Below are 12,767 nucleotides of genomic sequence, written 5' to 3'. Positions count from 1 at the left end.
GAAAATATGGGAAAGAGTAATTGACAGACGGATACGTGAAGAGACCGAAATATCCGAGAATCAATTTGGCTTTATGCAGGGTAGATCAACAACAGATGCAATTTTCATTATAAGGCAATTGATGGAAAAATACAGGAGTAAAGAAACAAACGCTCATATGGTAGTCATTGATCTTGAGAAAGCATATGATAGAGTTCCTCGAGAGATTCTGTGGTGGGCACTCAATAAGAAAGGAGTCCCTGGTGAATATGTAAAGATTGTGAGGGATATGTATGAGGGAGTAACGACTAGTGTTAGGACAGGTGTGGGAGAGACTGATAAATTTCATGTGAAAGTAGGATTGCACCAAGGTTCTGTGCTTAGTCCGTATTTATTCTCATTAGTTGTGGACCAGATAACAACGAAACTACAGGGTAACATTCCATGGTGCTTAATGTATGCTGATGATGTCGTGTTAGTAGGAAATAGTGAAAGAGACCTAGAACAAAAACTGGAACAGTGGAGACAAGCTCTGGAGGAAAAAGGTTTAAAACTTAGTAGGACAAAAACAGAGTATTTGGAATGTTCATTTAAAGATGGAGCTACTACAAATAAAATGGTATCTTTGGATGGTGAAATGATTGTGAAAAGCAATAGTTTTAAGTACCTAGGATCGGTATTACAGAGTAATGGAGAAATAGATGGAGATGCATGCAGTAGAATTAGGGCTGGATGGATGAAGTGGAAAGAAGCGAGTGGTGTGTTGTGTGACAGAAAAATTCCAATGAAGCTGAAGGGAAAATTCTATAAAACAGCCATAAGACCGGCTATGATGTACGGAACTGAATGTTGGGCAGTGAAAAAGAAAGAGGAACAACGAATGCATGTGGCGGAAATGAGAATGCTTAGATGGATGAGTGGAGTGACAAAGAAGGATAAAATTAGAAATGAGTATATTAGGGGAAGTCTAGGTGTGGCACCAATTGATGCCAAAATGAGAGAGCATAGGTTAAGATGGTTTGGTCATGTTCAACGTCGAGACGTTAATCACCCAATACGAAGAATAGCTGAAGTGCAGATTCCTGGAAGGAGTAGGAGAGGAAGACCAAAGAAGACCTGGGGGGAGGCGATAAGGCAGGACATGTTGGTAAAGGGGATTAACATTGATATGACCCAAGACAGAATTGTGTGGAGAAATGCATTTAGGGAAGCCGACCCCGCATAGGGATAAGGCAAAGAGAATTATGATGAGTGACTAAAATTAAAAATACTATAAAAAAATCAACTAAAAAGCAAAAAATAAAAAAAATTGAAAAAATCTAACACATTCGTCAAAGATAAGCGTGGCGCGTCTCCATCAAATAAACGGTTTTCGCCCCACGCTTCTCTTTAACAAATGTGTTAGATTTTTCAATTTTTTTTATTTTTTGCTTTTTGGTTGATTTTTTTATAATATTTTTAATTTTAGTCACTCGTAACCAAAAAAAGCGTTTCTTAAAAATTTTTTTTCATATTTTTTTATTTTTTACTTTTTAGTCTTACACTTTTCAAACATTAATATATATCGTCATGTTTATTAAAATATGTATAAAACACATGATGTATGTATTAATATGAAAAGTAGTCGGAATCGGCCAAAAATTTGAAACTTTATTGTTTATTTATGAAGCATAACGTAAACAATTAACGTAAAAAGTGAAATTATGTATAGGTCATATCATTAGCTATAATCCGTAAAAGTTTCAAGTTTTTACATTATAAAAAACAAGAGAATTTAAGCATTTTCCATTTAAATCGTTTTTTTTTATTTAAACAATTAATAAACATAAAAAAAAATTTTATTGACTATTTCGTAAATTATCTGCAAATTTTAATTCATTTGCATTGGAGAAAAGGCAGTCAAATTAACGTCTAAAAATTTGACGCAAACTATTGAACTAAATAAAAGCGTTTAATAAAAATAAACGTTAATTTTTATTAATACTTAGGGGGCGGCATTTCGAAGACTTGCATCATATTGAAAAGATGTACCGCACGGCTCTGATAAAAGAATGTTGTCGTGAAACGCAAACAAGAGATGTATTATATTTCAATTTATTCAGAGAGTCCCTTAAACAATCTTACTAGTTTCATTATTATCAGAATTCATCAGAAATTGTATATAAGAAGATTTCTGAACAAACCAAATATATAGGTACAGCTGACCACTATCGAATCACAGTCGGCTTTGTATATTTGGTTTGTTCAGAGATCACCTTATACAATCTCTGATTCTAACAAGATTGAAACTAGTAAGATTATTTAAGGCGCTCTCTGAACAAATTGAAATATAATAAACCTCTTGTTTTCGTTTCACGACAACCTTCATTTTTCCTATCCAACCTATTTTTCGTTGGAATTTTGCCACGTTGGATAGACAGGTAGTGAGATGCAATCTTAAATCTCCCCTTCGTCTTCTTTCATCCAACATTCTTGTGGTTTGCAAATAATATAAACCAAAAAGGCTTAACTAGAAAATAGGTCTCATTAAAATTTAGTTCTTTGGTAATAAAACTTTGAATTATTATATTTATATGAAATTAAGCCACAATTATTGGTGTAATAAAAATTACATTTTTAATTAACTCATGTTTGGTGTTTCGATTTTCACTCCGGAATTCGTTATCAAAAATGATTATTCTTAAAATTCTTGGAAGATTTTTTAACTTGGTGCTATTTTGGTTATGTATTTCTTTTCAAAAAATAACATACTTGGACTAGATATTATACGCCACAGCAATGTGTGGTTAAAAAACATTGTTTGAAGGTGATATTATTACCATAGAGATATCAAATTCTCTCTGTTTTTTATGTGTTAATTTGTTTGTTTTATGACGTCCTAAAACTTAACACGGAGCTAAAAAATTATTTCTGTCGCTGAAGAAGATGAAATTTTAATTTGTGTTGCAGAGAATCCATATATCTGTACTCCTCGATTAAGTCTGAAAACAGGGATAAGCCAGTCGTCTGTTTTTAGAATATTGAAGAGGGAAACATTGCATCCATATCATTACACTCCTAGGTTTTGGGGTCTAGAATCTACAATTTAGAGATTGGGTATTCTTAACCGCTTAACGTGCTTACCCGAGTTAACTCGGTTTTAAACTACGTTTCTACTTTCGCTTAACCGAGTTAACTCGTGTTTAAAATATTTGTACGATATAAAAGGCGCCTACGCGTTTTAACTCCTCTAGCGCTAAATAACGGTATCCCCACTTGCATGGGGGCCCATACCTATGGGCAGGGGGGCCGTGCCCCCCTAGCTTTTCGGGTGCTCTAAACTATATATGGTTATCCAAAGTATACGAAATGTAATCTGCAACATCTTCACGTCTGGCCCCCCTAAAAATTTTTATATGGGCGCCCGGGTCCACTTGTTTTTTCGTTTCTAATTTTAAACTTTCTACGATCGACTTCCGACTGGGGTGCGATCACGATGAGTAGAATTCTATTTTGCTGACGTCACGTTCTGCCCTGACTGTGACGTACCTCTGTGTGTAACCCCTTGTTTTAGAGTTTATCACACTGTTAGCAATATTTAATATTATTATACTTGAAATAATTGCGATTTTCTTCTCTTACTTGTAGTATTTTGTATGTAAAAAGTTACGACCGAGTTAACTCGGGTGAGCGCATGAGGGTATTTGTTATTTTATATTTTTCTAATAAAACATGCGTTTTTTTACTTTAGATTAACTACTTACTTTAGATTTCTAGTGACAATAGTCATCTAGTGACAATAGTCTAGTGACAATATCTAGTGACAATAGTCTTGTTCGTAGTTTATTTTACTGTAATAAAATAAATAGGTAACTTTTTGACGTATTTTTGCAAATAAATGTGTGCTTTAAGCGGTTAATGAATCACCCTGTGTATAAAGAGATAAAAAGTTAAGTACTCACTGTGCACTGTCAGTATATGCGTTTGAACGATGTCCTTATTCCTCTGAGCGTGGCACGTATAATTTCCAGCATGCTGCAGTTGAATCCTGGTCAAGTATAAGCTGCCGTCGCCAAAAACTCTGACGTCTTCATTATTTAGGGTAGCCAGATCGACGGAGTTTCTTCTCCAGATGATGGGAGGTACGGGTGATCCAGTAACGTCGCATTTGATTTCGACGTTGTCTCCCACACGCGCCGATAGATGGTTGGTCTCCAAAGCTTTGTCTAATGAAACGACGTAAACACCTGCAACGAGGAGAAAGATGACATAAATCACAGAGTGAAAAAGATTTAAAAGACGGCAGATTATAATTCATTTTCATTTTTCATTCATTCAGTAAATTGGAGCTAGAAGGTCAGATAATAGAACAAGTGATGGAGTTTAAATACCTAGGCATCACACTATCTAGTTACAGAAGGCTCAAAACAGAAAAGGAAGGTCAAGTGAATAAAGCAAACAGAGCCGCAGGTTGCCTGAATGACACAATATGAAAAAATAAAAATATCGGAAAAGAAATGAAAGGTAGAATTTACAAAACAGTCATCAGACCAATCATGACATACGCGGCAGAAACACGACCCGATACGGAGAGGACAAAAATATTGCTCGAAACAGCTGAGATGAAAACCCTTTGAAAAATCGATGGTAAGACTCTATGGGACAGAGCTAGAAGTACAAATGTACGACGGAGATACAAGGTGGATAACATTAATAACTGGATAAGAAACAGAAGAATAGAATGGAATGGCCACATAAGCCGAATGACAACAAATAGGATAGTCAGGATAGCTACAGAGGGCTGAAAACAGGTGGAAGGTCAAGTGAATAGAGCAAACAGAGTCGCAGGTTGCCTGAATGACACAATATGAAAAAATAAAAATATCGGAAAAGAAATGAAAGGCAGAATTTACAAAACAGTCATCAGACCAATCATGGCATACGCGGCAGAAACACGACCCGACAGAGAGAGGACAAAAAGATTGCACGAAACAGCGGAGATGAAAACCCTTTGAAAAATCGATGGTAAGACTCTATGGGACAGAGCTAGAAGTACAGATATACGACGGAGATACAAGGTGGATAACATTAATAACTGGGTAAGAAACAGAAGAATAGAATGGAATGGCCACATAAGCCGAATGACAACAAATAGGATAGTCAGGACAGCGAGAGACGGTTCCCCAATAGGAAGACGATCAGTGGGAAGACCACGAAAATGATGGAACTACAACTTACTAGAGGCACATTGAAAAAACATACAGAGTCATGTCTATACAAAAAGAAGAAGAAGAAGAATAAGAAGAAGAAGATAAATTCATTTTCTATAACCTAGAAATTTGTCAAGAGAATAGATTTTGAATTGTTCTTTTACTGGTTTAAATATGATTATGAAGAACTTAAGGAAGATACATGCCTTAATCAACCTAGAATTTGAAAAAGAAATAAAAGTATTGAAACAATCTGTAATCTATAAATGAGTATCCGCTCCGAGCTTCGCTGGTATCGCCACCTACCTACAGGATTACTAGTATATAACTTTTACCGGAAATTTTCTAGAAAGAAAAAAGTGTTGCCTATACTCTGTGAGTTTCGCTGGTATGGCTGCTATCGCCATCTAACGGTTGACTAGTGTTCCTATTTCGGCCGGAATTTTAAAGAGGACAGTAGAAAAGAAAATAATAGTTGTTTTAAACTTATTATTTAATTCTTATCGTGTAATATTTACAACGTAAAGAAGTAATTGGATTGTAATCGATAATTAATAGCAGTAAGTACAGAATTTATTATTCATTACGATTATTTTAAGATTTTGCTTATCGTTTTGACGTTTATGTTGACAACTAATATTAGAAAAAATTTATTCTGCACAAAAGTATAATAATTTAATATAATTATAGTATAATACTTCTTAAATATTAACTTATGAATGACAGTTAACAGTATCCTACGTTTGCTGTGATTGGTCGTTATTTCACGCATTCAAATTTTGATTCAGGATTAGATTGTAAAATTGAAACCGTCAAAATTCGAGAGTGTGCTAACTGATCCTTTAGCTCAAATTTTTCTACCGTTTTAAAATTAAAACTGTGTTTACTTACTTTCTTCTAATTGCATCAATCCATTTTTGTCGTTGAATCACCTTATGCTTAGCAACAGGAAAGTTGTAGAATACACAGTTACTATTGTAACCAGTATTTCGACACTCTTTAATACAACAACTTTCGTGAGACATTTAAAAGCTATAATATGCAACTCTTAATGCAGAACGTTAAAAAGCAAATTTCCAGTAAAGGTTTACACACTTGTCACTACTGGCGCTCGCGAATATATAATTATCCCCTCTACCTACTAGCTCGCAGCGTATACGGCACAGACATACTTCACTTTCTAATGAGTAGGTTTTATAGACCAAGACCACTTTCCCACTGGGGATTGTTTGGTATTTCGAAAGAGATGGAAGGTCTAAGCGTAATCTGTCGTCTCTGTCGCATTGGGGAAACGGTTTTAGATTGCAGCGCGCAGGCTAGGTATTACAGTGGGTGATCAAATTATTAGATCCACCTAATAAAATTCAATGTTTTAGAGAAAGGGTATATAATTGAGCTGTCTAATATATTAATGCGTTTGTTTACATTTGACTGTCTTGCTACACTTTGTGAAAGTGCAATAAATGGTCTGACAATTTTTACACACGCTTCTGTGGCAATGCGTGACTCAGATGCCATTGTTTGTCAGTGCTGCCCAGCCTAGCTTGCAACTCATGTGCCTATTATTTTGTATGATGGGGGTTTAGAGTTATAAATAATAAACTTTGAGAGTTTACACTGATCTCTAGTCATATTCTGACAGTCTTATATTATTTTTTTTGAATTTAAACATTGCACGTTCGTTACACTATAGTGGAGTCACTGAAGGTTTTCACCTCCGATTTCGTTGAACCTCCATCGATTTTCATGAAAATTGGTGAGTAATTAGAGGATACCTCAAGGAACAAAGGTAACATGATGCCAACTTGCGCTTTTACCCTAGGGGTGGATGATACCCCTTCTCGTGGGTGAAAATTATTTTATTAAAAATAGTACCATAAATCGATAGAGGGACAAATTGTAAGCAAAATTTTTTATATGAAGTTATTAATATAAATCAATACTTTTTGAGTTATTAAAGACCAAAGATTTTATTTTTTCGTAAAAAAATGCATGTTTTGAATTGGTTTTTCACATATAACTCAAAAACTATAAGCTTTTACAAAATAGTTATTATCACTGAAATTGATGAAAATAAAAAGCTGAATACAATACTCACTTAAAGCACTAAACTAATGTTAGATAAAAGTGAGTTATTGGCAATTGAATATGTATTTTTTTCGACGAGTACTCAAATCTAAGTATTCAAGCTTAAATAACGGGAAAACGATGCAATGTATAAAATATACCTACTAATCATTTATGAACATACTTCGGAATACCTATTAAACGAGCTTCAGAACAAGTTAATACCGTCAAAATTAAGCAAGTTATGATGAAAATAAAAGAACCCTCTCGAATTTTTTAGGAAAAAGTGAAAAATAAAACATACGCCATTTCCACAAAAATTAAAATTTATAGTAATCCTTACAAGAACTTCTTTATATTGGCATAGGTGATGATTTCAATAAATTTGACCGGTTTAGAATACATATTTTTGAAAAAAAGATATAATTTAAAAAATTCATAATTTTTAATATTATTATAATTTTCATATTCTTTTGATAATAACTCCAAAAATACTCAATATACGTAAAAAATTAAATGTAACCAAATTTTAGTTTTTTTGGTGTCAAATATTATACCTGTCTTACTATTTCCATAGGATAAAAAATAACCGAGATAGAAACGTTTAAATCTTAAATTTTGCTGTGAAAACCACGCAAAAGGGGCCATTTAACCTTTTATTTAAAAAAAAGTAAGTTGTCTAAAAGATTAAATTAACCGTGGTTAAAATAGCACTTAGAATTAACATTCAAACGGTTTTTAGATAAACCTGATATCGTGAAAATACACGGAGTTTAAAAAAAACAATAACACTTTTTGGAAAAATTTTTAAAAGATAAATTTTGAAAAAATTTTGGTGCATAAATTTTAATGCTATCAACATGTTCGGGGGCTAATTTGATACATATTTTTAAATACTTTGACAAATGTTTAATAAGTTTATGTTATAAAATGCATCATTTTTCCGTTATTTCAGCTTGAATACTTAGATTTTTTTACTCGCGGAAAAAATATATATTCAATTATCTATAACTCACTTTTATTTAACACTAAAAGGTTTTTTTAGTAAAAGGTTTATTTTATTTCTTATTAGCTTCAATTTTAGTAATAATAACTTTTTTTAAAAACTTATAATTTTTGAGTTATTGATGAAAAATCGGTTAAAAACACGCATTTTTCTCAAGGAAAATTAAAATTTTTGATCTTCAATAACTCAAAAAGTTTTCATTTATTTTAATAACTTTATATAATAAATTTTGCTTAGAATTTGTCCCTCTATCGAATTATGGGGTTATTTTCAATAAAATAATTTTCACCCCCGAGAAGGGGTGGCATCTACCCCCAGGGTAAAAGCGCAAGTTGGCACCATGTCACCTTTGTTCTTTGAGATATCCTCTAACCACTCACCAATTTTCATGGAAATCGATGGAGGTTCAACGAAATCGGAGGTAATAGCTCATGTCCACCTCCAGTGACTGCACTACTAGTGGTACCAGAATACCATGGGAAAAGCCAAAGACATCTCACCAAGGAGCACAAATAAAAACTTTATATGTAACAGAAACTTAATAACTTAACTTAACTTATACAACAGAAACATAGCATTAATTTCTAAAATTTCAGAGGCAACGTGGACCGTATAAAGAAAAAACTTATAAACCCTGTATTAAACAGAAGTAAAATTTTCTGAAGTGGCTCTAATAATATGATCACCCACTATATATGTCTATGGTTTTAGGGGCTGCGGCAAAAGGAACGACCGAAAAAAAGTGAGTGAACAAAACGAAGCTTTGAAGAGAGCGTTGTTAATTTGTTCAATGTTGTTATAAAACAAATTAAAATCTTTATAACGTATTCTAAGAATTCCTGCTAATATAAGAACTAAAGGTATTAACAAATAATATATAATATATTTTTATCATATATTTGACACCAGTAACTTAAACCATCCAACTTGTTCACCTGACGTGACACCATGGGACTTTCAACTGTAAGTTAGCACTAAGACATCTTAGTTGATATAATATATGAGAAATAAAATTGGTTTAGAGTCATTCCTCACATATACATTATAATTTTAAATATAAATGGCTAATGTTAAAGAGATACTTACTATATAGTTTGCTGAACGCCACATAAAACTCGTTGATACTTAGTTTTCCATCGTGGTCTGTGTCATCGTATAGAATCATATCAGACAACGAACAACCCCTACTAAGGGTCTCCAGTCGTTCTTGAATGTACATCTAGAAATGCAAAAATTATCGTTAAAATTTAGAAGAAAATTATTGTAGATTTTGAACCATACATAGTGTGACCAACTCCAATTAAGTCGAATTCGGGACAAGGCTGTAAAAAATACCTAAAATCTGGGATTTTTCAATGAAAGTCGGGCCATTTTTTTAACTTTAAATATTAAACTTTATTATCATCATTTTATTGATTATTTCACATTTTTCAGTTGACAATAATATTTTTGATGGGATTAAGGCACAATTGGTTGTGATGATAATTACATTTTTGTTAGCTTTTGACGTTCCGAACTCCAATCCGCAAATCGTTCTAAAAAAAAAGGAAATTTTGGATGTGGTATTAGTATTACACGCTGGCAAGTGTTTATTTTTTTTTCGTCCCACCAATTCAATTCGATGTGAATTCGATAGAAGAATAAAATTTAAAATCAAAATTTTACCAAAACGTTGAAAATTTGGATCGCATGGAAACCTTGTCTGGGACGCCTGAACACGACTTAGTAATTCGGGCCATGTCCCGGATATTTCGGACTAGTTGGTCACACTAACCATACATGTACCTAAGTTCTTACTTTCTGCAATTTTATGTATTAGGATTGATATTATTTGGTGAAGGACGTCAAATCCACAGTTTTTGGTGATTAATTTCACCTTTATGTGTGTTGAGCGCCATCTAGTGAATACATTACACACTAAAAATGAAAACTACAGTTGTACCGACATATCTCTGAAGGTCACTCAGGTAGCAAATCAAGTAGAGAGGACTTCAGTTGAACGCGTTGGTGGAAAGAGTAAACATCCATTTAAAATGCTTCTTCTTCTTCTTCTTTTGGTACCTATTCGTTTCAAATATTGGCAATCGCTGTGGCTATAATTATTTTATTAACTGATTCTTTAAATAGATTAGTTGTTGTTGTGGGGAACCATTTCATGAGGTTCTTTAACCATGATATTCTTCTTTTCCCTATACCTCGCTTTCCGAATAATTTGCCATGCATATTTAAAATGCATTGCGCACAAATTCAGTGGTTTTTTGACATTTCCGGATAAAATCGTCGAATACTTGTTCATTTAGAATGCATTTAATATTTTTTAACAAACATGAATATTACAAGTGTCGTGAAAAATAGGACACTACATTGGACAATTTTACTGTGAAACGGATAATAAATAAATAAAAAACGAAAAATCTTTCAAACCCGATTGACCTGACAACGTTGCATAACCAAAGTTTTCGATCGGTCTGACTTTGGCTGTTTCAGATTTGTTTGCCCACTTGTAACTATATTTTTCAAAAATTTTTCCTTTACGTCAAATTGGTATATTATTAAAAAAACTTAAAGGCAATATGCTCTATTATTAATTAAGATTTTTAAAATCTTTAATACAAATTAAAATTATAAAACATAAAAAGTTATTGTGATAAATTATGTATTAATAAAGTTCCTAATTGTTCATAAATAAAACAGAAAATATAAGATGGACAGATAGAAAATATAGATAAGACAAAAATCAAATCACCGGCCAACAAAAATCGCAATACCTTGTATATTGTACTATTAAAGCTTAGATGTAGAAAGTGTTTTTCGGAATTAGTGAATCTTATTTAGTCCAGAAAGCCACTGCGCATCCGCTAGGAAAAATATTCTGATTCGGATTTTTTGCACAATCTTACTCAAAAAGGACTCCTTTTAACAAATTTGCATGTTGCCAGGTCCAAAAGTGAGTCAAAAATTTTTTAAACGTTTTTTTGTTTTTATTTTAAAATTATTTTTTTTTTGGCATCGAATAGAGTTTTTTTAGTTTTTTTGCATCATTCCAAACAGAAAAGGTTTAGTGACTTTTCTCTAAAGTTGATAGTTTTTGACATGTAAGCGATTAAAAATTTAAAAATTGCGAAATCAGACATTTTAACCCTCATAAACTATGTGAAAAACTGAAAATTTCAATGTTGTCAAGGTAGGTAGATATTCTTTAAACATCGATTAATGAAATCCCGAAGAGTTTTTTGCAATACAATATCGAAAACTCCTTTGTTTTTAATTGCTAATCAAACGGGCGCGACACTATTTTCAACCGTTGCATGTATATGTAATATGCGGAAAAATATTGATTAAATTTTTTTTCACCTTGCTTGAAAAGGTTCAATATTTACAAATTTACATCTTGCCGGAGTCAAGAATTGGTCAAAAAATTTTTTAGGCAATTTTTTTTAAACTTCATGTTTTCCGATTACATCTACATGCAACGGTTGAAAATAGTGTCGCGCCCGCTTGATTAGCAATTAAAAAAACAAAGGGGTTTTCGATATTGTATTGCAAAAAGCTTTTCGGGATTTCATCAATCGATGCTCATAGAATATCTACGTACCTTGGTATCATTGAAATTTTTGGTTTCTCACATAGTTTTTGAGGGTTAAAAGGGCCGATTTTGCAATTTTTAGTCACTGGAGATCTTTTCTATTTGGAATGATTCAAAAAACCTAAAAAATATTTGTTTTATGCCAAAAAATTTAGTTTTAGGAAAAAACAAAAAAAAAACTTTTCAAAAAATTTTTGACTGCCTTTTGATCCTGGCAACATGAAAAATTTGTTAAAAGGAGAACTTTTCAAGCAAGATGGTGAAAACAATACCAAGCCATTGCATATTTTTCCGCACATAATATATTAACGCATATTACAATACATGCAACGGTTGAAAATAGTGTCGCACCCGCTTGATTAGCATTTAAAAAACAATGGGATTTTCAATATTGTATTACAAAAACCTATTTGGGATTTCATCAATCGATGTTTAAAGACTATCTACCTACACTGGCAACATTGAAATTTTCAGTTTTTCACATAGTTTTTGAAGGTTAAAAATGGCTGATTTCGCAATTTTTAAATTTTTAATCGCTTATATGTCAAAAACTATCAACTTTACAGAAATGTCACTAAAGATCTTTTTTGTTTGGAATGATCCAGAAAATCTAAAAAAACTTTGTTCGATGCAAAAAAATAATTTCCGGAAAAAAACAAAAAAAAACGTTTAAAAAATTTTTGATTTACTTTTGGACCTGGCAACATGCAAATTTGTTAAAGGGTAAATTAAGTAACATTGTACAAAAAATCCGAATCAGAATATGGCGCGATGGCTTTCTGGACCATATATGTATATATTTATTGCAGTATAAATTGGGTTTGGCATCTGGATATGCATTTGCTATGTACCGATTTTCTATAAACTCAATCGTCTATTATTTAGAACACTTTTATGCTTTTAGTAGCCATAGTTAGATATATATTTTTCAGTAGTTGTC

The 12,767-nt window shown here is 32.5% G+C and overlaps 1 protein-coding gene across 1 annotated transcript in view; it reads right to left on the bottom strand.

Moving 5' to 3' along the window:
- LOC114333649 (follistatin-related protein 5-like) overlaps positions 1 to 12,767 on the bottom strand; it is a 523,352-nt gene that overhangs the window by 57,056 nt on the left and 453,529 nt on the right. Inside the window, exons 8-9 of the mRNA XM_050651204.1 lie at positions 9,328 to 9,460; positions 3,921 to 4,205 (exon numbers count right to left, since the gene is read on the bottom strand). Of these exons, the coding sequence (XP_050507161.1) occupies positions 3,921 to 4,205; positions 9,328 to 9,460 (418 nt within the window). The remainder of the gene's footprint in view (positions 1 to 3,920; positions 4,206 to 9,327; positions 9,461 to 12,767) is intronic.

This window comes from Diabrotica virgifera, chromosome 5 (genome assembly GCF_917563875.1).
Source record: "Diabrotica virgifera virgifera chromosome 5, PGI_DIABVI_V3a".
Lineage (NCBI taxonomy): Eukaryota > Metazoa > Arthropoda > Insecta > Coleoptera > Chrysomelidae > Diabrotica > Diabrotica virgifera.
Note: the sequence above shows the minus strand (reverse complement) of the source record. Positions and strands in the feature narration are given on the sequence as shown.